The sequence below is a fragment of the Tinamus guttatus genome, unplaced genomic scaffold, assembly GCF_059628265.1.
Source record: "Tinamus guttatus ecotype Peru unplaced genomic scaffold, ASM5962826v1 Tinamus_guttatus_pri_ptg000343l, whole genome shotgun sequence".
Classification (NCBI taxonomy): domain Eukaryota; kingdom Metazoa; phylum Chordata; class Aves; order Tinamiformes; family Tinamidae; genus Tinamus; species Tinamus guttatus.
In genome coordinates, this window is record NW_028288877.1 from 93,798 (window position 1) to 120,667 (window position 26,870).

Genomic DNA, 26,870 nt, shown 5'->3' on the forward strand with positions numbered 1-26,870 from the left:
GAAAGTTTCAGAAAGAAAAGGTAGACTAGTGGAGCAGATCTGATTCACATGAGAAGGCACCTCAGTGAGGAGAGAGAAGTTTGGGGAAAAAATAAAAAGCAATATCCCCTAATACGAAATAGAAAATCCTTAGTATATTTGTTCGTAAGCATACTTGCATTGCATTCTATTTGTGTATATACATACATGATATATTCTGCTTATATATACCTATCATACATTCAAATGAAAAGCATTTGTGTACAAGCATCCGTGTTATTAAAGTTACAACTCTTTAAGTTTGCTCGCTAGTTGTCAGTGAGTAAGAGCCCCTCAGTATCACTAATCCTGATTCTGCAAAAACTCACCTTATGTGGCTGTAGAAGCTCTTTTATTTTCCCAGTTAATCCAGCTCAGGGCTTGGGTGGCACTAGCATATCCTCTTAAGAGTAGGCCTGCAAGCTCCATGTGGACAGCTGTTTTAGCATTCCTGGCTGGAAGTCCTGCTCTCAAAAGGCACATTTGATGCGTATACGTAGTCTCTTGGCTGCCCACACTCAAGTCCATCTGTCAGGGTGGCGTGACGCCAGGTTACAAGGTGGAGGGTTGTTTTAGAACCACAGAGGTGGCAGGCAGTGCGTGTGTTGGGGCCGCTCGCGTGGCAATGTGCAGCACACTCATCTGTGGGAAGCTTTTTCTTCATGAAAACTGCACTACCCTTGTTTCCTCCAGTCCCTTAGACCTGCCGGGGCTGTGATACCATGATGCTAACTGTGAGAAAATGTATGATATAGGATGGTATTAATATCCTGATGTTAACAAGTTCAAAGGAAATGCAAGAACAGACTCTATCAATCACAGATAGGCCAGAATGGCAGTTGCACACTTAATCTCCAGACAGGCCATCTAGGTTGTTTTTGTGCATTCCCAAAAAACTTAAACACAGTATAGTTTTCTAGGAATCCAGTAGTTTGTGCTGAATAGCTTTTGTGAACACCTTGTGACTGTGCATTGTAAAAGCTGTTCCTAAAGTGCAGGAGTGATTTATTAGCAACATTATATTGCCTGAATAGTTTTCAAAATACTTTGCTTGTTTTGCAAGTAACAAAGCAATCTTTAAAAAAATACTGCATTCATAAATACATGTCACCCATCAGGAATGCCCTTTACCTGCACCCTCCAAAAATGAATAGTGGATGAGTTAGTGTTTGTGCCAAAGATGATATTTTCAGATTCTGGATTTGTCTAAGCTGGTTATGAAGGGCTATGAGGGAAGGGCTAAGTCAGTCTAATTTAATGCAGGCTCTGCTGGATTTTGAGAATGTACAAAAATTACAGATGTGAAGAAAGAACTTTTATGAGAGAATATCTGAAGAACTGGAGAAATCTATGTCAGTGTAGTTGGCAGAGATCATGGTAGGAGACCCAGAAAACACAGCCCTTCCCTAACCTGAAGGAAGAATAAATATTTAGGTTGTTTTCAAAAGGAATTGGGCTCTGGCTTTGCCTTCACGAGGAACATTTGTGGGCTGCTGTTTCTAACATTAGATAAGTCCTTTCAGCGAGGCTCTATTTTGTGTGGAAACCACCTTCCTGGCAGTATTTTACAACTGCCTACTCTGTGTACCCACCATGGTTTTTTTCACAGTCTCCAAAGCCTGAACATGTGTTTCTAATCTCCTAGCTGTATTTATTGTGCTTCTAGTTATATCTACCCCTAGATGCTCTCTCCCCTGGAAGGAGAGGGAAGGACGGAGAGCCTCACGCACTTGGTCACACACACTCCATCTTCACCTGCTGCCTCCTGGGGTGCTCGGTGATTGGGGTCTCCGTAACAAAATCCAGACCGTGGTGCTGCTTTCACCGATCTCTTTTGCCCTGGCTGCTTTGGGGGTGATGCTGGGCTAAGCAGCAGATGCCACTGGAGGGCAAGAGCGGGAGCCTGGTGAGGACATGTGGCCCGTGACATGTCTGTTATGTGACCATTGCTGCTTTCCAAGGGAGAATCACCTTTCCAAGTGGCCAGGAGGGACAATCCAGAAAGAGTGAGACAGCTGACAGTATTTCAGCTTATTCTCATCATTCAGCCTGTGAGCACTTGTGGTACATGCTGAATATGCTTAATGCTATCTGGTACAGGCACAGGCTGCTTCCCAGAGGGTTCCTCAGCACTGATCCCTATAGTTGTTAAGTCCTACAAACAAAGTGCATTTATTTTTTACAACAACCCTGACAGCAAGTCATGCTTTATGAATCAGAACGACATTGAAGCTGCATCTGGCAAAAATGTTATTTTTTTTTTTGCTTGCTCTATGTCACACATAACAGAGCGGCATGCTGAAACTTAGTCCTCAAATAAAAGATTTTCATTTATCTGAGTGAAAGCCACATCCTGGTTTAACCAAAGGCTAACTCTAAAAGCGAATCTTCTGTAGAAACCTGCCCTTGTTTTGCTTCTCTGGCATTTCTGTATGTTTTTTTATGTTAAAATGTGATGAGCCATTGGGCAAGATTCCTTACAATGATTTAAAGCACCACTATGTGGTTTTCCTGCCCTGTATTATAGCTGAGGTGAGGGGAGCAGGTAATTTCTACTTTTCTTCTCCACTTTATCCTCCTGCCCTGCTGTGGGATGGATAACATTTTCTCCGAAGTGAAATCCTGGGCCGCCTTCCCCAGTGCTCAGAGGAAGCTGTGCAGCCAGCGGGCTCGTGCCGCGCGCTGGGCGAGGGCAGCGGGCAGGCTCTTCTCCTGGCCGTGGGATCCAGCAGCGGGAGCGGAGCCCTTTGCCCTGCCGGTGCAGCGTCCCCGGGGCTCTCCTGGCACCGCGCTGCTCTTAGCTGCGGCGTCAGTCACACACGGCTGCGTGTCCCCTGAGCCAAGTGGCAGAGGGTCACTTGGAGTAACTGGCAGCGCGTGCTCTGCCCTTCACTAGGGCACGGAGTGGCCCGTGTTGCGCTTTCCCGATGGGCTGTTTTCCTCGCTTGTAAATCCCCAGCAAAGCTCAAAAGTTTGGGTAGGAAAGTGGTCTTGAAGTAACAGTTTGTTAGTACCTTTTTTATTCTCAGTAACTGCAGGCTTGAGATCTAGTATCTAAGCATTTTGTGCCTGGAAGCTTTATCTGTCTGCTTGATATACTGGTGATTTTGTGAAGGGTCACCAAAACTACTGCAAAAAGAGTTGAGACGTGTTGTGTTTCCTCCAGATTGGCTTGACTGTCATTCGGTAGCTGCCTTACTACCTACATCTAATTGCTGTTGGAATGCTTATACAGCCAAAAGAGAGCAGAAAGTCAGCTGGCTACTTGGTGGAAAGTTAAGCAGTTAAGAGACGATTCTCACTACCATCTCATTCAAAAATATATAGCTTTGCTGTGTAGGCAGTTACCCCAAACAGACTTGCCCTGTTTCCCCATGATGGCTAGCATTGAACAGTATTGATCAAGGAATGCTTGAAGTAGGAGAATGGGTTCCCATCTACTCATTTCATAAAAGCAGAGCATTAATTCCACCATATTCGTATCTTTCTTTAGTCTCACGTTTGCTTTTATTTTATTTTATTTGTTAATGTATTTTAAGTCCTTTTCATCTGAGTAGCATTTTAAAAGGCCTAAGGAAGCCATTTAGGAAGCATCAACTCAGTTTTGTTATTTTGTTTTTTAAATGCTTACCACAGTTTGAAAATGATGTTAGCATGAAACATGCAAGACCTTACAAAGAAGGCCCATTCCTCAGTCAGCTCCTGCTGTAGTGGTTCCTCCTGATGACTGTCGTGGTAAATGTGGGTTTTAGTTACGCTTCTCACAGCTGTGGGAACGGAAGAGCCTGTTTGGAGCAAGCGGGATTATCGTCTTTCCTGTGAATCATCACCAGAATTGCCAGAGTTTCAGCTCCAGGTCCAAGGGTGCCTCTGCAAACCCATCAGCAGCTCCGGGGGACGTGAAGAGTTGTTGGGGCTGTAACCTGAGTCACAAGAACCGTGTGGATGCAAGAGGGGAATGGCTCGAAGGGATGGTTCTGCGCAAGAAGTGAGGACCTTCTGAGTCCTTCTGTGGTTTCATTAAGATCTTGTCTTTGTAATGAAGTCACTTTGGGTTATAACTTGATTGCTTCTCTTAACTGAATTTAGGAGCTAGGTCCATGGTTTTTGCTTGTTTGCTTGTTTCTCCCCCCCAGCACTAGGTTGAACTATCCGGTCACGTTGTCTGGAGTTAACAGGGTTAGCAAAAGTTTGCTATTTTTCTGCTGCCATTTACACCTGGTGGTCTAATGGGAAAGCAGAGCTTCTTGTGCAGGTAAACAGCTTCCTTGGCAGCAAAGACACATCGCACCAGCACAAAACACTGCACTTCGGGATAAATTGTGTTCTAACTAGTATCATGACGTGTTTGGAAGAGAGGCAGTTGGGGAAAAAAAAAGTGCATGTTTACACTTGTGATTTGAACAAGTTGACATAAAAATTACTGAAAGAGGAGAGACATGAACTATGAAGTACTTGCAAAACAGTGCTGCATGTTAACTAATTCTGTATCCCTGCTCTGTTCCTTTCTAATTCTGGTCTCCATTTTCAATACAGCTTTTTCAGTAGCTTTCATTTCTTTAATTGGCTTCTTGGTGTATTTTTGGTTGCTGCCATTTTTTTTTCCCTGCAGATATTGGTTTTAACACTTTTTTTTCCCCATTGCACAAAGCTCAGCAGGACCGTCAATCTGACAGTTTTCAGACTCTCTACTCCTACTGCCCTCGGTGCCTACAATTAGAATGAAAGCTTGAAGAGTTTATCAGCATGTATTTTTCTGAAACCAGTGCTCCTCTGAAACTAGGTAGCTGCTTTTCAGTTGACCGAATTTAGCAAGCTCGTGTTTTGGCAACGCCTTTCCATATTTATCTGTCTGTTTTCAGTCAGCTTCAGCAGGAAGAGGGAGGTTTGGTGCCAGCAGCATAGGACGGGCACTTGCTCTTCTCCTGTGTGGTCTGGGGTGCCTGTGGGGGCAGAGCCAGAAGGGCTTCGAACCAGCTGGTGCCTGGTGGTGCGGAGTGCGGCGGGAGAGCTGAAGATGCTGCCCTTAAGTTTCTCCGGAGTCCTGGAAAACCCCTGGCGAAGCTGAGGAATTTGGAAGATGGAAAGTACAGGGAAGCTTTGCTTCCACCCACGTGCTCCTTCCCCGCAACCCAGTATTTTCCACTCCTGCCTGGTCCCTCCAGGCCAGTGTGTGGACCATGGACCATAGTATCCCTGAGATTTCCTTAGCTTTATTTTAGCTACTTAGCTATAGTAGCTTATTTTAAAAATAATAACAAAATGGTGTGCTAGTGTGTGAATTTTTAATCTGGATTTATATTTCAGTTTGCTACTTCATTCCAGTGAGTGGAACAGAAGTTTAGTGGTGAGTGCAATATTCCAAAGTACAGATCAGTTCAGTCATAGCCCTCTCATTTCCAAAAGCAAAGTGCTCAGCTGTGCTTAGCTATACTCAGCCACTACATAAGGTGGTGGGTTCTAATTTCTGTAAACCTGATGGGCGATTTTTATCAGCTTGATTTAATACAGCTGTCTAGTGACAGAAATAGTGAGGGCATCCCCAGGGAAACTTTGTAATCATGGGGGAACATGGAAAATACACGAGGTTTTGAGTCTGCAATATGTTAGCGCTGATGCACACAAATTCCGACATTTAGCTGGTAAGTTATGTAACTGGCCTGAAATAGGAGTTTTTAGAAAATTAACTTTCTTTTTAGTAGTGTGACTGAGCAAGGACTTTAGGGGACTTGGAGATAAGTTTGTGGTATTTCGATACCTCCCCTCCGTTGCAATTGGAGGCATGTTGGTCCTGTTACATACGGAGAGTAAAAAAAGCTCTGAACTCAGCTCACTCTAATGTAATGCCATACCTTAAATAACTTTTCAACAGCAGAGCTAGAGGGTGAATTGATGCTTGAAGGGAGAGCCATACTCTAAAATTAGTTCCTAAATAGCGAGTGCACTGTCTTGAGTTCTAGAAGCTCTGTGTATTCATGGATCTCGGTGCCCGAGTATTTCCCCAGGGCAGTGATTATAATGGCAAAGATACTGCTGGTCTGGGTGAGCAACTCAGGCTGCAGAAGGAAAGGAAGGTGGCTGTGAGTAGGCAGTAATAGCCATGTGTTTAATCCCATGGCTTTTCCAGAAGCACTGGAAGAAGAGAAGGAAGATAAGCGCTTCTAAAATGGAAGTCTCTGAGTTTAGGACTGTTTTTGCACCTGAGCCTGTCCACAAGGTAAAAAAAAAAATCCTGACCTCGTTAGCATTTGCTCTTTGTCTTGCTTGATATGTTTTAGCAATGGTTTTTGCTTAGACTTGGAAGGTTTTTGTGCTTACTGGGTTTCATGGGTGACTGCTCCAACTGTGGGCAGTTGGAAGCACCACAAATGGTAAGTAGGGAGGCATTTCACCGTGAAATACAAAAAAAAGGTACAAAAGCAAGCAAACAAAAGTCCTCCAAAGAGTGGGTAAGGCAGCTGCCTGGCAGGTTGTTCATACATTTGTGATAATTAAAATATCAGCCTTCTGTGAGAAATGGGGTAAAACTGATTGACGGATCCTTGTCAAGCCAGGTAATGGGAGAGGAGGTGAGAAGGTTGTTAAACCTACCAAATCAGAAGCCTTGGGTGCATTTACACCTTCTCAGCCAAAGCAGAAACTCGCAGCCAAAAAAAGACTCAATTTACCAGAGAAAAACAGAAGAATTTATGAGCTAGTATCATATTTGCTACACTGATGTAGTTAGAGGAGCTACTCTACTACTTCCTGTTTCGGTAAGTGGTAACCTGTTAACTTGTAGGCTGGAGTGTTCAGGTAAGGCAAAAATAAACTGCTTATGAGTAAATAGCTCTGTAATTAATTTCCCAGTCCCCAATTGCCCTCTCCCTCCTCACCCAAATTCGATCCTACAAAAGAAGAGTTTACCGTGGGTCTGGTACAGTCGAGTGCTTCGGAGCAAAACGAAGGCTCTAATTCTCAGAGTTGTTCTGTCCATTTTCATATATAACTTGAGTATTACGGAGGCTAAGGAAAAGACCTATCATGAGTCATAGTTCCAGGATCGGTGCAAAATAACCTTTATTGTTTGCACATGCTGGGTTATTCAGGTCTCCTATGTACGGCCTCAGAGTTGGCCACTTTCCTTCAGGAGGACAAGAGGTGACTGGGACTGAATGACCATGCAGAGGAGCTTGGTAGCCCTGAGGCAGACAGACATCCTGGGCTTTTTGTTCGAGTTGTGTCTGACAGGAGCAAAGCAGTGTAGGATATGAAGAAGGCAGTAAGTCTATTTTAATAAAACACCCAGAGCAGTTGTTTTGTGGTAGTAAACCTGGGCTGTGGGCATTAGGATTTCTCCGAAGCCCAGCTGCTGGCCTGAGCAACTCTTCCAGGGCTAGATTAATCCCCGTTCTCACGGCCTGTTCAGTGATATTAGAAGAATTAGTTGCATAATATCAGAGGAGGTGGTAGTGTGGCTTGCTGCTGTGTCAGTGCCTGGGTGCTCTGTTAGGATTATTTCCTGCTGCTTTTGCACTGCCGTGGCTCGGCAAGGCAGTGGAAACCAGGATGCAGGGTGTGAGGTGCACTTGTATATTCATATGCAGAAGACCGAGAATTAATCCAGTTCAGCCCTTGAATTTAGGCTACACTGCATTCCTCTGAAAATAAAAACAAAAGATTTGCTGTCTTTTTTTCATTCCTTTCAGTAGCAAAATGGCTTATATCTGGGAGATGTGACAGCTGGTTGTTTTCTGATGTAGGAGGAGTGACTTGAGGAATATCTGTGTGGGTGTGATGATACAAGACAGTCTCTAATGCAACCCCTTGGTTATATGCTGCATACTCTTGTTATACATAGTGCCAAAATAGACAGTAATCTTCTTACGTGGGATTGTGAAGCGAGTAATAATAGAGCACAAGTCAGTGTCATCAGTTCAGAGCTGTTTTTTTCTGATAAAGATATTGTCATTTGCATCTGCTAGGCTCTTTAGCACTTCTTGATCTGTATATTAGCCAAGTCCCTCTTTCCAGCTCAAACCGTTAACGTTTCACAGCAGTAATGTCAACTGCAGTCAAGTCCTCTTGGTAGTCCTATTCCTAACTGGTGCATTTGCTTTAAAAAGGCCTCTGAGATTTCGAGTTGTGTAATTCAGCTCATTTCCCAATACGAGAAATTCAGATAAAGGAAAACCATAAGTACTTGGAGGCTGCGTAAAATGTTTCAACTGCCTTATGAGGGACCCTGAGAAGGTGATTCCTGCTATCTGCAGGTTGCCCAGCTTGCTTAGAAAATACAAAGTTGGCTGCCCTGCAGCAGGGCACACAGGCTAAACAGGCTACGGGAGAAGAGAAGCAGTTCAGGCAGAATGGAAGATGTGGAGGCATTTATTTAATAGAAATGTCTTTGGGCTTATGAAGACCAGAGTCATGATAATTTACTCCTCTCCTGCTCTTGTGATTCTTAAGTGTGGCATCTGATGTACATTCAACTCGGAGAAACTTTCCAGCAAGGTTAGTAAATCACAGCTATGTATAGGCCCAATCATATTCCTGCTGAAGATGATGAGACTGCACCTGAGAGTCGAATGGGAGCAGTATCTGTAAAGATTTTTCATTTTTCAAACTGCAAACAAATGCTCGTTTTATACCAAATTTATTTGAGTAATGTGAAATAACGGGTTGTTAAAAATTTGTCAAGTCAGCAAACCAGTCGGGGAAAATTAAAGCAGGGTGTAAAAGCAGTTTGGGAAAGTGGTGCAGTTTTTCTTGATCTGAGTTTGATGGCAAAGGCTTGATGGCAAAAGTCTTTTTTCTGTAAAAAATGATGATCAGTGTATACTTGCTTGCATAGCTTGGCATTCTGAGGTGTGTTCTTGCACCTTAATTCTCTATTCCAATTTTTCATTTCAATCTGCATCATTCTTGGGCAGGAAATATGCAAAATGTCCTATTTGAAGACCACTGTCTACATATCTCATATATCTCTTGCTCTGGTTTTCATCCAGTATATTATTTATAAGATATTTAGATTCTGTGAGGAGACCAAGGTTTTGCTGACATGGAGAATACCCTCCCTGTAACTTCAGGCTTACTTGGGTTGACATCTTGCAAATATTTCAGCACGATTTCAGTTGTACCTGGAATCACGGGGAATTAGGATAAATATAAAGGACTATCCACAGGCTTTTTAGTTTTGTTTAGAATTACTTATGTTTGGGTAACTCTGCCACTTCTTCTACTTATAAGTGGTATCTGTTCAAATAGCTTCATTGTTCACTTTTGGAAGCCAACTTTCGTATCAAATTGCATTTATTACCTTGTTGTGTAGATTGTCTATAACTAAGTACACTCAGATTTTGCAAATACTGTGGAGTTAAAGTACTCTTATTGCATAGTATTATATGGCCAAAGAGTTAGATACGAAAGTAATTACTTTCTCTAAGGAATAAATCAAGGTACTGGATTGGGGTCATAGTGTTTAATGATTATTTATGTCACAAGGGAAAAGCTGAACAAAAACATTTGGATTTTGCTTTTTCCTATTTTGAAGATTTTTTAGGCATATAATGCTTCATACCCTTAGTCATCTGGGATTCTCTCCAGCTGACTGTTAGTAACACTGTGGTAATAACTCACTGGTAAATGAAAATAAATAGTTGAATTCTGAATTACAGGCTTCCTAATATGCTTCACAGCATCCCTATTGTTAATATAATGCCCAAAGGGTTATTTTAGTATGAATCAGCTCCCCAGGCCCCTTTTCCTTATTGCAGCACCTTGGCTTTGTCAGCCAGCCGATCTGTTTCCGTGTCACTCCAGTGTAACTGACGGCTGCCACCACCAGTTTCATACTAGGCATGAAATTCTAACAACTGCCCAAAACACTGCTGCTTGAGTCTTTTTTTCTTTTTTTTTTAGTGAGAGATATTTAGCTGATTGCCTCATGTATTTTTAGTATTTTGGGATCATGACTTTTGTTTTTATCATATTTGGGATCATGACTTAACTTTCCCATGGCACATCTTCTAGTGGAAGGAACAGATTTCTTTCTTTTCCTCCTTTTGTTTCTTTTCAAAAGTGCAAAAGTATCTCTTAAGAAAAAAATTAATATTTTATTCCATTATCCTCCCCGAGATGATTGTAGAAGAGATGATTAACACCATCACTAGGAGGAAGTCTAAGTTTGTTTTTGAAGTGGCAGGAAATGCTGTAGGACTAACTTGAGGCTATCTGTCTTGTCAGTCACCATATGAATATTTTAAGAATATTTTCTGCGTATTTTTTAATATATTATTGTGAATGTCTGAAATTTCTACCTTGTAGGTAATATAACATGATATATACTTAACTGTAAATCTAAATTCTAAGGTAATGTTGTAGTTAATAGCAATATATTAGTAACTAATATGCTTAAGTAGAATAGCAGCAAAATATAAAACCTATTCGGTTATATCTGACATTAGGTATTGGTCTGTATTTCAGCTGAGACATTCTACAAACTGAGCATGGAGTAAAATTTGGTCCTAACCTCCCCACCTCAGATGATTAATATATTTACATTGTTCAGTTGCACTTCATATTGATGAGGATAAAATAGCTCTTTTGAGGGGTGAATTTTACCATTCAAAACTAAGAATGTTTTGCGTCAGCCTGGAGATTCCTTATCATAGATACTTTTACAAGATAAAAAAGATGGATGGTACCTTAAAGGTAAGCTCCCTCATTCCTGGTCCCTTTTCAAAACATTAGAACTCGATACAAGAATTTAACCTCTGTCTATTCCCTGCCATGCTGATGCCATGTCGCTGACTGGACATGCCTCTGTTTTAGCCAAAAATTTGCAACTCCTGTGCTGGATTTCTGTTGGAACTGGCTTGCCCACACGCTCAGAATCCGACCTATATGATAAGTAACTAAAATAGAATCTCAGAGACGCTGTAGCACAGACTTCGTTATTTTATGTGGGATAATAATACAGAAAGTTGATCTTGCATCTTTCTATTAAAATGTTATTTATGGTTCTCCTTATAATTGTGTATTTTCAGCTGAAAAAGTAACATTGGTTTACAAGCCTAACAGAACTCGGGGCTCCAAAATAGGATCTGTAGACTAATTTTTATCCTGGGTTAATACTAGCTTCTAAAATTATTATTGGCACATATAATATGTAGAGTCCAGACTAGATTAAAAGTCTTGTCCTGACCTTGGCTAGGCATAACCTGATCTGTATTGTAGGGATCTTATGTTTGCTTTTTTTCAGTTTTAAATATTATAGCTGGGAAACTTCCAGAAAACTTTCCAACCCGTTTTTCTGGCATTTCAGTCCTTGATTAGAGAAAATACTGAATATGTGCACATAACCTTTGTTCAGAGCAGCACTCAGATGTGTTCAAGCTCCACCTATTAATAAATATATCTACAGTTTTCAGGACATTAATGCATAGTTGCCTATGAGTCAGACAGGTTTTGTCATTTTGTTTATGTATTAACAGAGACAAACTGAAAAATATTCTTAAATGACACATTCTTTGTTGGATTTGGGTTACGAATTCCTTTTATCTCAATAGAGTCACATGCTTTTGCAGGTGTGATCAGACTCATTAACCAATGACAACTTAAAAAAGAAAAAGGATTGGATCATCTCCCATAATAAACCTTCTTTTGCTCTGTGACAGAACAGTCTTTCTCGTGGCATCTTGTGTGGAAGGTCCCCGCAGACATCCTCGTGATGCTGCCAAACTTGCCTCGTTCAGCCTTATCTCACACATTTCACTTTCATCGCTGAAAATCAGTGGAAGTCAAGTTCATGCTCAAGTGTTCGTAGCAGAATCTACTTTCAGGTCCTGGGATGATGAATGTGGTATAAAAAATTAAAAACGGTGCGTAGAATAACCTTTTGAGATTAAGTGCTATACTTTTGTTCATTGACTGGCACAGAGGGAGATGGATATTATATCCTAATAAGCCATTATTTTTCAAAGAACCAGAATGTTACTCTTACAATAGAACATCAAAGATTTTTCATCTTAATATTTAAAGAAAAAGGGAGAGATACAAGGTGTAGTAATGCTATTGTATTCTTTTATAAGTGGCATTAAGTGGAAGTAAGTAGATGTATAAAAATGTTAGCACGTAAAGTTATTTGAAGATACAATTAAGACAATATACATTTGTAGAACCTCATCTACTTAGCAGAGGATAGGGCCTATTTTCAAGCCCAGTCTTTCTGTCTTCAGTGTTGAAGGAAGTGAATGCACCCCTGCAGTGATAGATACCTCTAGCTTTGTGGAACTAAGCTTCCCTTATCATTTATGTATATACTTTTTAACTGCAGTGTGGGAGTTTCTTTTAAGTCTTTAAGATTGAAACTTGGTTGCTCGGCCTTTTTTACGTCTTTCCTAAATCTCAGTTTGTATCAACTCGGCAATGACAACCTATGCTGGGTGCTGTGGAGGTCAAGTGCCCGGGACACCCTTGTGTGGGCAGAGGGACAAGGGGACCTCTGGGAGCTCCTTACTAGGGGAAATCTTGGGAGAGAAACTGAACGGACCAGTCAGTGGGAATAGCTACAATTTTGTGGAGTTGTTGTGAATGTTTCCTTCCTTCATCAAAATCTCTCAGTAAATGAAAGCCTTCACTTGTTGGGAGTGGAATCAAGCATCAAAAGAGAAGGCTGCACATAAAGTGTGTGACCTAGGTGAGTTTATTGAGTAACTAGTTAGTAAATAGTTTATCCCAAATCACCATGCCTATTTTTCCACCAGAGCAATATTCCTTAAATTGGGCAGTTTGGAAAGAAAGCCATATTCTGATTCCAGTGAAAATTTGAAGAAATTTTTGTGGATTTTGTTCTCTGTTTTACTAGTGTAAAGAAGAACATAGTATGGTCTAAACTTTCTACTTTTTTTTTTTTTGACTTTAACTGCTGGGCCAGTTCATTTTCTGAGCAAACCATTCCTTTTTTTCATTATTGTGTGAAAATTAAAAACTTAAAGAAAATTAAAGAAAAAAATAAAGAAAGTTAAAGAAAGTTAAAAATACTCTGTTGAACGGAAGCTTTTTTGTTTGACTCTTAAAAATGTGCAATTGAAATGTAGGGAATTACTTGCAAAGAAAAAGGCCGGGGAAAGATATGCCAAGTAGCCTTGTGTTACCTATCCTGAGGTAAGAACTGCTAGTGGTATCTTTGAATCCTTTCTCCCATGGAAAAGCAGATCCATGCTGTTAGTTTTCTGCAAGTTTCCTGCATATAGGTGAAGCTGAGAGTTTGGTTATTGAGCTGTATTTTCTGAGGACAAATGTCTGCTTCTGCTGTCACGTGTCTGCTAGTTCTCCACTGCAGTGCTTTGATATTTCAGTCGTCACGTTTCGCTCAGCAGTATTAGTGTCTAAAAAGCATAATGTTGTGTTACTACTGTTTTTCTGTTTTGAAACATTTGCCCAAGTGGTTTGTTATGTGAGTTAGCAGATGGTGACTTAACTGCACTTGATCCAAGGAGAGTTTTCATTCTGTAAGTTTGTCTCAGCTCAAAAAAATCTCAGAAAAGCACTTGCAAAGCAGTGAGCAAAATACTAGTAGTGTGCCATTTGTGAGCACAAACAGAGGAACTGAAGTTTGCTCAAGGATGGCTTTCCCAGCTGGGGGAGAAGAACGTGATTTGAGATGGTGCTCTGTCAGTCCCATATACCTATAGTAGGCAATGCAGTCACACCAGTGGATGTATTTGGTAAGTAACTACTGTGGTTTGATGGGTAAGTTGCTTAGTTTGGGTTGAGGAGAGGAAGAAATTATTGAAAAATATATCTCGAAGCTGACCTGATCTCTACTGAATTTGCTGTGTGGTATTTGGTTTCTCTGTTCTGTGCATGAGTGTTACTGTGATTTGCTTTATAACATTCAGGTATATAAAATATAAAAGATTATCAGCATACTGCTCTAAAAACATAGATCTGATCATATTACATTGATTTATAAATAATTTATGCAGTATTTTTAATTCCAGGTAGTTTTCTTTTGTTCTTAAAATCAGTATTTCACTGTAGGTTAAAATCTTGTAGAGCAGAAAATAAGAGAGTTTTATTACCAGTGTTCTCATACTCAATTATTAGAACTTTCACATTCTGCCATTATTTGTTTCACAAGAAACAAAATGAAGTCTTACATCCTGAGCATCCTGTGCATCCTGAAGATTTATGAGTGCTGTCCACCAGGGTGCTGAGGTATGACTCTTCTGTCACAACTTATAAAAATCTCTATTCAGTGGAAAGATGCCAAGCAGATTTTCATTAGGCTTGGATAAGCTCTGTCAGCAGCAAGACCACTCGTAGCATTTGTAATCATGTTTATTCCAAGTGACTTCAGTGTTATTCTTTGAGACCTTCTGTGTCTCCTCTTTCTCTGTCACAGTAATTCAATAACGGAAGTTAAGATTTCCCAAGGGGCCTAAGGAAGTCAAGGACCCAACTTTTAATGAATTTCAGTGGGATTTAGGCCTCAAATTTAATCTTCCTTGCAAACATAATCCCAAAGTTTTGACAAGTAACTTGCTTGTGGTAAACTGATGGACGGTTACGATGGTATGCAGATTGCATATAAAAGCATAATCTTCCAGCTGACTCTTCCCCTATGTGAAGAACCAAAAGCACAGTCTCTATGAGGAGTGATAAAAACTGGCCGAGTCCCTAGAGAAAAGTTGTTGAGTCGCTTGGGAAAGCAAAACCCAAGTGATGAAACGTGTCAGGAACGTCAGGTCAGCTCTGCCCCTTCCTGTGCCTCCTCTCCTGCGCCCACGGAGGAGTCCTGGGGAAGGAAAAGGCTTCAGAAGCGTTTCGAGGCTGTGTGGCCTCCAAAGGTGGCGAGTGGAAGGGTTTCTTGCTCCTCGTCATCCTTCTTTTTGAAGGATGCTGCCCGTGTTAGCAGATCGACAGAGTCAAAAGGAGGATTTGTAGGATCATTTCATACATTATTAAGCCAGAAGACATGGTCATGTTCATTTATTCTGACATCTGTTCTGAATCAGATTTCATTGCAGCCTTATCCCTACAGAAAGTATATTTATGTAAAAGAATTTAATGTATAATGACCACTCATAGTTGCAGGGAGTCGACCACATCCCAAGGCATATTGTTGCAGCCAGTGATTGTCCTGTTAAAAAGTTGTTGTCAAAGAAGTGTGCTAGAGTTGACTGAAAGCTGTTCATCTGCAGCCTGTAGCCACTGTGTTTCTTATGTCCGCCTGCTCAAAGAGAGCACTTTTTACTGTTTGAGAACAAAAATATATTTAATAATCTACTAATCCAAGTAGTTGAGAAACAAAGCTGTCATGCCCAATTTTACTCATAAAAGGGAGAAAGAAACAGAATAAGCAGTCTTTATTTAGAAAAATTGTAGACTAAATAAAAGAATATTGGCCAGTTTCCCTCAAGACATGCCAGATGAATAATTAAATTATCCAATTAGTGAAAAATAATTATAGTCAATTTATACATTTTTCAACTTTTCTAAATCAATTGTGGATGGGTTTTTGGAAATGTTTTGAAATAATCTCTCTAATAAAATAAATCGGTTTGTCTTGGGTCAAACATTTTAAGTTAGTAATTTTATTAAGTATTAACATATCTTACTGTGACTGGGAATGAGCTGCAAATTGAGCCCTAAATCACATTCACAATTTATATCCTGAAAAGGAAGACAAATATAATTAAATATTGCTGTTAGGGAGAACCTTTTGTAAGGGTAATTACTTTTTCAGTGCTATACTCAGTGTTTAAATTCCCATTCATGACAATTAGTAGTAATGATTAAAATGTCCTGGTGGCTTTGCTCTAACAATTTATGAATCACTTAAATAGGAATATATTGATATAGTAATTTTCCTGGAGAGAAATATCAAATGATTTGCTTTTAATGAGATTGAAATGTTTAGTTTACATTTTATTATTTTGATCTTTTTGTATGAATATAGGTAACACTTTTTAAAAACATGTGTTTATTACTTGGTATATAACAAAAGAAAACTAAACAAGAAACACATTATACTAACAATAATATCAAAATAAAATATTTTCAGAATTTATATTTCTTTAGAAGTAAGTACGTATGTTTTGGCTTGGAATGCCAATATCTAAGTCTTCTTCTGAGATAAACACTTATTTCTGTCAAAACACTAACTGCACCTGCCTAATCAATCATAGTTATTTAAAGAACCTGTTTGTTGCTAACAAATAGTGTTTGGGGTGTTTTTTTTGTCCAAATCAAAAGATCTGTCTGATTTCCCTTCTCTCAGGTTCTTACACAACCATATTCCTCCCTTTTCTTCATGCTTCTGTGAGAGTCTCATGTTTTTTTCCATCGAGATCTCTTTTTACATCCCTAGCATTTCACTTCCTTTGGTCTACCAAAATATAGCAGGGCCTTTTAAGGGAGCCAGAGGAGCAGCTCAGTGCTTCTCTGTATTGGTTGAGACTTGGTCAAAGGTGCTATACTGCTTCATGGAGCACCATTGCCTCACTATCTGTGATGAAGAAAGGAGGTGCTGGGGCTCTCTGGGGACTTTCCTCGAGGCATTTCTCCATAGTCTGGAAGTCTACACAAGGGTAGAGATAGCCCTTTGCCTACGTGCGGGCCGTTTCCTCCAGGTCTTCAGCAGGACCAGTGAAATGAGCAGTGCTCTTTAGCTGCCTTTTGATAGGCATCTTTGCATGCGCTGTTCAATGGGGACAGAACAACTCCTGCTTGTGTCACAGGCCCAGTTATGGAGCTGCTTCTGTAATTCAAGAGATGAGACCCTCGTCTGGAGCAGAAGTTTTTTAATTCTGTTCAGTGCTCCAGTTCTGTTAAAATTTGTGGTTAGACTCATTAAGGATATTGTGGTGCTGCATCATCAAAACCAAAAGTTTTTTGTTGTGCGTAGTGGTGAAGAAGAAAGGAAGATTGACATTTTTATCATCCGTTCTTATTGATAAGGGAATTATGTTTGGATGGTGAAGGACTTTATTTTGATCCCTGCTCTTCTTGATCCTGCAGTGAAAAACTCTGCTTTGTCCAAGTAGAACATGGAGTTCAATGATCTTATGATGTCTCCGATGTCCATCTTATGATGGACCCGATCCAGAGTCCAAAGCTCAAGCTTTTATTTTTTATTTTTTCCCAGAAACAAACTTTTCAACATAATTCTAATTTTGTGAAAATATCCAGGCAATGTTTGTTATGAAAATAAAGAGCAGATTTTGAAAATTTGGAAGTTTTCTTAAAATGAAATTGTTATACTCTAGCTATTGCTATTTATTACTGTTACATGTGGGTGTGATTTTTCTCAGACTTGCTGACCCGTAACAATATTTTCAATATTTTCAATACAATTTACAATATTTTCAAAATAGTTACTATATGGCTATAGGACTTTGAAATTCACTTTAATAACTGTGATTTATTTACTTTTTTATTCAGTCTGTTTCTGCTTTCAGCCTTTTTGAATGAAGAAAATCAACTTGCTTAACGGCACAGTAAATGCTAATAAACAGGGTCATCTGCAAACGACTGGGATAACATGGTCTTGCTTACAGGAGATTTTCAGTCAGATATGAATAATGAACTATAATTCCTGTTGTTTCCATTGAAAGATGAAAATGTAACTGCAATTTGCAGAGAGAACAGGAAGAGATGTTATTAGGTTTGTCCTTTGCAGCCTATTAGTAAAAGGTAGTCAAAGGAAAAACAATCACCAACATTTTCAATAATTAACCTGTGCCCCATAGACATAAAACAATTTTTGAAAGGAAATTAATTCTGAGAAACTATAATTGAAATAATTTCCTCTGTCTTTGTTCTGTTGCTTTGCTGGTGGGACAAAGAAAAAAAATATGTATCTATAAATTCTCTATCAACACCATACTATCCTTTTTTTTTTTAGTTTCTTGTAAGTTTCTTTCTCACAGTTTCTTTTCTAGGCACAATGGATCTGCTTTATGATACTGACAAAGTCTGTGTGTCGCATGTGCCTGTCGAAATCAAACGTTTATGTTGTGCCATTACCCATTTCTGCACAATAATCAATAGAGCCCAGATCCGCAGAGACATGAAGCGTTCAGGTCTCTTGTAAGCACCTACTGCACCTGGATTTTGTTAGGAAGAGGCACTGATTCCTGGTTCTTCCATGGCGTACCCTGAAAAGGCCTGGAAAGACTGACCAGGCTCTTCCCCTGCTCTTCCTGAGAATGCACGAGTTCCCAGCTCGAGGAAGTTGCAGGACCTGAGCTATATATTTGTGTCTGCTCATAGTGTTCACTGCATAAGCCTACACGTGATGTAAAGCGTAGTCAGAGATCAATATTCTGAAGTATTTTTCATGCCTAGGTCTTTTGTCTATGGATACAGGTGTTCTCACAGCAATCTAAAATACTTCAATCACTCTCGCATTTGCTTATTAGTTTTCTAATCAGTGAGGTCTGCTTGAAGGCCAAGTTTGAATTTCCACAGTTTGATATCGTAAAATTACATTCATCTGAAGAAAAGTAGATGAGATATAAGTAGACAACCCAGCCTCATTACACTTTAGTTGGAAGTAAAGTATTAAAGAAAATGAAAGCTGGTTTTAGAGAGTTGGTTGCAGTTTTTCAGAGTCTGCAAGCACATGCTTACATCTAGGCCTGGGAATGCCCAACGAAAATTAAATCTGCATGTGAATGCTGTCAACAGCCAAACAAAACAAAACAGAAGTCAGGCAATTAAAAAGCGGAGATGAGATATTCCCATTTGATGTGAGTATTACGTAGCAGAAAGAATGGCTTTTAAGTGGGGCGTCTGATCCAGTATCCGTTAAGAACATCAGGCAGCTTCACTGTCTATGTTCGGAGCACAGCTGAGTGACCTGACACAAGGGCCGAATCCTGCTCAACTGACTTAAAGGTCCTGCTAATATGAGGGATGAATCCACTAATGTGGATTTAGCTTTTGGTGTTTGAATGAATGGCAAATAAGAAAAAAAAAAGTAACCAGTTATTTATCAGATTTTAGGTGTTAAGACTTTTATAATACTTTAGTATAATAATTTGCTTAGGATGTAGGATAGCAGTTGAATCATTGCCTGGGCAGAAGTGAGCATTGCATTTGTGAAGTTTCTCTGAAGGTAACACTGGATTGATGACAGATCCAAGAATTCCAAAGGCAGCAAGGAAGGACTTGGTCTTTGCCTAGTTCCACTAGGTAAGGGTGCTTAGGGGAGGACACATCCTTTAAGCAACATGCGCTTATGTGCTTATCTTGGGCCTCAGAGCTAGTGACATCCCAGGGGCCGATGGAGTTGTCTTCCATTTGTATCACAGCATCTGCAAGAGGCTTGACAAGATGCAAGATAAGGTGTGTTGATTTTTTTTTTTTTTTTCAGTGACTGATTTTCGGAAAATAACAACCGGGGCAAAATTCTGCTGTTCAGTTCAGCTTTGATAGTCACTGAATTCAGCACAAGAAGCATGTGTATATCTGAGTCTTAACTTTAATTAAAAGTGCCTTTCCAGATTTAGTTCTCCGCAGAGGAAAAACACTTCAGAAGTTTAAGAAAGACTGTTTTGTTTTTTCTCTTATCCATGTATGTAACTAGATATTGAAATTTTTGTTTATTAAAAGCATTTCTTTATGTCTTCTAGTCTGTGGAAAGAATGTCAGAGCATCTTTGTTTTCAGTTCAAGATCTGATATAATTTATCTTTCCCTGTGCATTTATAGCATTGGGGCTTTCCATAGGCTTGAAGTCAAACATAGCTGTATGTGCTTTCAGAATACTGTCACCAGAAGGTTCTTGCCTTAAAATTGGTTTAGAAGCTGATAAAGCTGATAAAGCCTAATTTGCTTAATTATCCAGTCTAAGAATGGGCTCATGTGTGGTGTTTGAATTCACTTAACCACATCGATTTGGAAACTGCACATGGAAATTGCCTCTGTTGAGCTAAACTCTTACAGCAGCTGTGCCTTTTCCTTATTTGCTTACTAACCACAAGTTATGGCTGGTAATATTGGCAAATGTTTATTTAAACGTGAATACAGATAGAGAAAAGCAAGATCTTGGGGAAAAAAGGAGAATATTTGCCTCTCTAAATGAAGAAGAGTTGTCTCTAAAGCGTTGGATGGTCTGGCTCTTGGATCTCTAGTTGACCCTAGTTCTTGGATTTTAAACTGAAAATTAAAGACCTCATTGTAAGTATGGGAATAGTTTATCTTGGGCTTTTTTTTTTTTTTTTTAAAGTAGGGTATCTCTAAGGCTGAAGTAACACGATGCAAATGCAAACCTGTCTCCTTTGATATCTTTAGTGCTTCCATGTTTGGACTGCATGTGCATTCCCTGTTGATAGTGTTATCTAGTGACCTGTGTTGAGTCCTGTGGAACTTTGGTATAAGATGAATTGTTTTATAGCAATTGTGTCCTCATCATACAGTGAGTGACAGGGAGCTGCATTGCAGTGGCAGTGTATATAAAGGATACACTTTGAGATAGGCAGCTTGTTTTAACACATCTCGTTTGGACTTATTCTGCTGTTTCTTGTGACTTTAGATTCTGTTCATGTGGAGATGATTGTAATGCTATCAAATATGACGACAACTGGAGAATAAAAAGCATAACGCCATTTAGAAATGACAGCTCTTTAAGCCAGGGAATGACTGTGTTTTGATACATATGGTACCTTAGTGATAAACCTAAACTAAGAATGTAATTCTTTTCCTCTGGCATCAGCAAGTTATTGATATATTTGTATTTAGTTTAACTTTTGGCATTTTTAATAGAGTGGCAAGCTGGACTGTTGGTCCGTTCACTGTTAGCTTGCACAGCAGGCAGGCTGTCATGCTTTGGCTTGCTTCTCTAAGGTCATGCTTTGGTTTGCTTCTCTAAAAGCTCGTCTCAAATCTATTTAATCTACTTGTGGGAGCTCAGTAGTAAATATATTCTATACAGAGATTAAGGAAGCCTACTGGAGTAGTTTTGTTGCTCCGTTTATTACTGTGAGTGGAGCATCTCATCTGATAGACTTCTTAAGTCACAGTAATGCTAATACATTTTGAAAGGATAATATATTTTGAAAGGAAATGATATAAAGATTTGAATTGAACATTGTTGTCTGAAATGCAGTGGCGCTCAAAGCATCATTTGTACCGAGTAAATAACCACATTTAAAAACAAATCTGAAAGCATACATGGAGAGGATTCGTGTGCGTGTTTGTGGAGAAAAGAACACTGTGAACTTCGTTATTACCTGACCTAAAGGCTTTTCTGAGGGATGCCTCAGTTCTCACAACTGTTTTGTGTCCTCAGGCTCAAAAGAATGATTAAAACTTACGTTCTTTGGGTAGCCGCCCTGGGGGTGAATGTAGACAAGCTGTGTTAAATGCAGCTGAATAAATGTTGTAGAAATGATCAGTGTTTCTTTGGAAGCTGCTTTACCCTTTTTCCTTGCTGTCCCCGTCGCAGGTGCATGAACGTGGGAGGAACAGGGGAGAGCTTAGGCTGAAATCACATCATTTCCCCACTGAAACTGGTGTCTTGGTCTCTGGTAGATTATCAGCTGCTCTGTTTCTTGAGGAATCCTGCCGCTGACTCTTCTCCAGAGGCAAAAGTTTACTTTTTCAAGGAAATGTGCTAGCAGCAGGATCAGGGAAGATACTGTGGTAACGTGGCCATGTTTCTTTTCCTTGCAGAACCACTGGAATACTGCGTGACCATGGATTTTATCTCGTAGTGCCTCTGTTTCCCCATTCAGACCTTGCTGTTAATGATCATTTGAGTTTTGGAGTAAATTTGGAAATCTACAGATGAAAAAGGATTTTGCCTGTATCTCACTAATAGGATCCTGCAAAATCTATCAAAATTACTATCTTGTCAGGAAAAATCATGCATAGGAGAAAAAATACTACAGAATCCACACTAGCGTTTGCAGGATTTTGCAAATTGTAAATTTTCAGTGAAAATAGCATGAAGGCCAGTTTCTGCTTGCTTTGCACGTGTGTGAAATGAGCAGTTGTGCGGTGGGGATGTGCTGCCAAGGTCTTAACAACAGGGTCTTTCAGAAGTGTCCTCTCCCCCTGGCAGTAAACCCTGCTTGGTGACATGTGTGTGCACACAGATGAGAGGCGCTGAGGAAACGGTTCCTTTGTTTCTCTTTTTAAACCCACCAGCTCTTTTATAATCCCAGAATCTGTACAACCTGGTGTAGCCCTGTTACACACTTTCTGTTCATCTAGACAAAATAGGATATTTGCCACTTTAATTCCTGGTAGCTTTACTACTACGGAAAGGCACAGCTGGAGGGGTAATATGGGATCCATTTGAGGATGCTCTAGGGATATCTGGTGTATATTCCCATATGTGAAAACAACCGAAGTTATAATGTGGTGTGACTGGAGGAGGAGAGGAGCATTCAAAGTATGTTATAAATTCCATCTCAGTAAATTTTGGTGGTGCACACAGATTTAAGAAAAACGCGTGGCAACCAAGTTATTTCATGCATGTGTTGCGAATTTAGGCATTTTCAGACCCATAGAGAATCCAGTTCCTCTGACTGAGGTCATAGAAACTTCACTGCAATAGGATATGTGTAAAGGTCCAGATGTGACATGCTGAGAGTATGCTCAGTGACACAGAGGAGCTCCTGTTAAACCATCTGTGGATGGGATCTCCCTGGGACTGGTGCATATTTACCTGTGTCTCAGACATGTTGCCCTTCCCAGATCTATGCCAGAGGTGGAAATACAATCCTGGAGATCTGGAAAGCAGGTTTGGGAGAGCTGTGAAAGGCTATCCCTGGTCCCTGGAAAGAGGGCACACTGAGAGAAAGCAAGTCTTCTGTAGCCAATCCATTCCTCCCAGCTCGTGTTCTTGAGAGAAAATGCAAACTTGGAACCAAGTGTGCAAGGTCTTGGAAATCATCTTGGTAAATACGAGGTAAATTGAGTAGAATGACTTGAAGACCTAAGATCCTGCATCACAGCAGCAGCAAGGTACAACACACTTCCGAAGAAAAATCTTTGCAAGGTCTAGTCTGATTCGGTTGTGTTCAATGCCATGAATAGTTATCAAGTGGCTATAATTCAGCCGAGAGAGGGTGATCTACAGAACGTCTTTCTTAGAGAGCCCCACATATATGGAGAAGTATCCTCAGTAACATACTGGCATTGTGTATGAACACAGCTGATGCAGTTACATTTAGAGGTACAATTTTTCATTTCAGTGAAAAAATAAGATGATGATCAGATGAATTTTGAAGGTTCTATGTCTCTGTCAACAGCAGATTTCTTATTTTATCTTCTGAAAGTAATATGTTATTTGGAAAAGAGCTAAAACTTACATTTGTATAATATGCATGGTTATTTTATGTCAGGAAAGGTGTTATTAGTGCCATTTTATAGCACAGTATTTCTTGACTTCAGAAATTTGAAGATGGCTTGCAAGCATAAGCGCCTGTCAAGGTTATAGTTAAGCAACTAAGAGATGCATTCAGTTTTTCATTAACTGAAATTAAATAAATGATCTGGATCCCATGTTACCTGCCTTTGCAATGTAATATTTCAGTATGTTCCCTGATAAAAAATGCTTGTTACTTCTACTGTTAAAACTTGCCTACTGTTGAATGCAAACATCTCTCAAGATCAAGACCCCAGATCATGGCCAAAAAAGGCCTAGCTGAAATGCCAGCCAGGGAGGTGAAAAGGGAGGTGCTGCCCTATCACCTATATATGTTTCAGAACCTTGTATGTTCAGAAGATAGGGAGCTTCTAGTGACTGGAATGGAAAGGTCTTGTATTCTATTCTCCACAGATTTTTTTTTTGACTCAGGAGGAAGGTCTGGTTGTGATGAATACCTTGCTGAACCTTTTTTTCCACTCAGTTTCCCATTAGAGTGTTAGAGGGTACAATGTTATTTTTATCTTTGCAGTATTTCTGCTTACAAAATGTACTGTCTTTGCATTTACCAGGTGTACATAATACAACTGCTGAGTTCAAGCAATTGCTGTATTTTGCCCGATGGGACAGATGGCTGTTTCAGTGCTGGAATTCAAGTTGGAGAAATATCACAAAAGTAATTTCCTGAAATACTGAACGACATAAGTGGATTAGGTCACTCTTATAGTCTCTTTGTATTTCCTTTCTGTAAACTTTTGAGAGACTTGAATTTACTGTAGTTACTTATCCTGAGCAACTTTTGCTAAACATTCAGTAAACAAAATTTATTATAGGGGGTTGAATTTGGGATTTTTTTTTAATTTTTTCCTCTTCATGATGGGAAGTTCACAAGTAACAGTTACTTTGGGGTTTGTCTTAACCACTCACAGTTAAGCAGCAATGTTAAAATGTCTGGTAGAGCACAGTCAGTCCAGAAGGGAAAATGGCTTTCATAAATAGTGAACACAGTTCTGGAAACCGTGATGAAAATACACAAGTTATTTGACAGACCAAAGAGGATGTACTCTATGAACTTCCACAGAGGGCAACTGATCCAGAAAAAAACATGTGGAGAAGGAGATTTCCCAATGAAGATGGTGCTTTCAGAGAACTGGGTAATCAGGTTGTTTCTGATACGCCACGTAGTGGGGCTGCTGCGGCCAAGCAAGGGTGACTGAGTCAGGCTGCTGGAGCTTGGGGTTTCTGTGGTAGCGGGCATCAGTCTGGAGAAGCTAAACCCTGAAATCCCTCTTGTCTTTCAAGTTGACAATGTGGGAAGCAAGGCAGAAACGTCTTAAAAAGGACGAACACTGTGATGTGTGAGGAAGGAGATCAGTGGGGTAGGGCAGAAGGAAAACAATCTTTGCAAGACAGCTGTGGTTGTGGTCAAGATCCTGAGGTAAAGGGTGTCTGACTTCAAAGTTGTGTCAGATGAACTTGACTTAGTTCAAAAGTTTAGGGTGCTTGATTTGGATTTGCATTAGTAGAACAGGAAAAGAGATAGGAGTAGAACTGATGAGATTTAGGGGTGCGACAAATCACAGCCTGTAAAATATCCACCTTGCAAAATCTGGAAATGAGAGCACGATTCCTGAACGTCAGTGCCCAGTTCCTGTCAGCAAACAAAACAAATGTTTTGCTGGTCCTCCCGTCTATCTGTAGGGGATGTGGAAAGGTTTCCTGGGTCCCAGGTCCAGCAATGTCTCTCACTTGCATCATGGTCCCATGCTAGCATGAAACACGTCTGTAGTCTTTCCTCTCCTGTGTATGTCCCTTGCAGCACAGGCACACAAGCCATAGGGGAGCTGTGGGGATTTCCAAGAGATCTTCTAATGTGGTTGGTTGAGGAACCAGGACTGGTGGCTCCAACCTGAGAATCTTGTGGAAGGCACAGCAGATAGGAGCCTACTATTGGTATCTGCTGCTCTGTTACTTCAAGTGATAAGTTCTTTGCTGTCTGATGATATTCAGGCTGTGGTGTTGTCATAAACTATGTGTCTGTGTGCTTCCACACAAGAGCATTGTATTCATTTTACTTGCTTTTAAAATATTTTTAACTTTCTTAAAAATAACATTTTTTAAAAAAAGAAATTTACAACATCATGTTTCTAAAATAGGGCAAACAATAGTCGTGGAAATATTGTGTGTGCACTGCTGAAAGCAGAATATACAAAAGGGCCAAGCCTGTAGCTACACAGATAGAAATATAATTCTGCCAGTCTCTAAAGTAGGAATATTTGATTTCTTAACTTTGGTCTTCTTTTAAATCAAGTTTTAGTCTGATGACCACTAAGTTATAATGTTTTACATAGTTCTTTTGCACATAGCATAATTTTTATCCTTTGATTTCTTTCCTATTTGCTCACCATTAATTGTATTTATGTTTTAAGCCTTGTTAAGTATTGATTCAGAGGAAGTGTTATCAAATACGAAAAATATTGTCAAAATCAAATAAGTTATCTCTTCAAAACACCAAAAGAGTATACATTTCCATCCATAGTTTGGCTAAAAACATGCAGAAGACAGTACTTTCTTATCAATATTTTATTTATCCAGAAGTAGCTACTTTGGAAGATTGCAAAAAAAGCTCTTGAACATTCTGGGGTACAAAACTCATTTTAAGAGACATCTTTTACTTCTGGATCCCTATTCTACGTATAAATAACTAAAGAAACATTCCTTTTATTGATACACGATTTTGACTTTTTGTTTCCTCAGCCATCATGTATGTAATGGGAGCGCTTGGTCCTGCAGCTGGATACTTACTAGGAGGAGTTCTGATTGGTTTCTATGTTGATCCTAGGACAACCATTTATATTGACCAGAGTGATCCTCGATTCATTGGAAACTGGTAAGAGTCAAGTTTTTTTCAAAACTACTCTCTAAATTGTCAGCAGGGCGTTGAGGGAGGCTCTCCGTCTCGACTGCTTGCTCAAGACTGGCAGGAAGCCAAGCAAGAGGAGATGCCTGTAAGTTACTGCACAGGCAGTAACTTACCCCATGGCAGAGGGGAAATTCTTGCCACAGAAGTGCATGGGCACAGTACGTGGAAAATCTCAATCCAGGGCTGGATTGATATATGGAAGGTGGATAACCCCAAAGCAGGCAGGCAGAAGTGTATACTCCGTACTCCCCAGCTGAGGAGTGGTGAGCGTCATTTACCCTGGTCTAGGAAAAGGTGATAGAATGGTGTCAGGCTGGCCTTGCCAGTCTTGAGCCTCAGCGTGATGGCTCATGCTCTAGGGAGCTAACGAGGTAATCCACTAAATGATCCTCGAGTTCTTTGATCCTTACAGCTGCTGCTGAGGTGTCACAGCCATAATCATTCCTCAGCGTCTTTGGGCAGCCCTTGACGTGTGACTTTCTTGGAAAAGCCTTGTGAGGGAAGAAGGCACTAAGGTTTCCATCAGCTTTTCTGAGACAATTCCTAAATTTGGCTTGAAAAT

The 26,870-nt window shown here is 40.0% G+C and overlaps 1 protein-coding gene across 1 annotated transcript in view; it reads left to right on the forward strand.

The window, feature by feature from the left end:
• Positions 1-26,870, forward strand: part of SLCO5A1 (solute carrier organic anion transporter family member 5A1) — a 62,438-nt gene that overhangs the window by 2,849 nt on the left and 32,719 nt on the right. Inside the window, exon 3 of the mRNA XM_088529742.1 lies at positions 26,143-26,275. Coding sequence (XP_088385868.1) covers positions 26,143-26,275 — 133 coding nt within the window. The remainder of the gene's footprint in view (positions 1-26,142; positions 26,276-26,870) is intronic.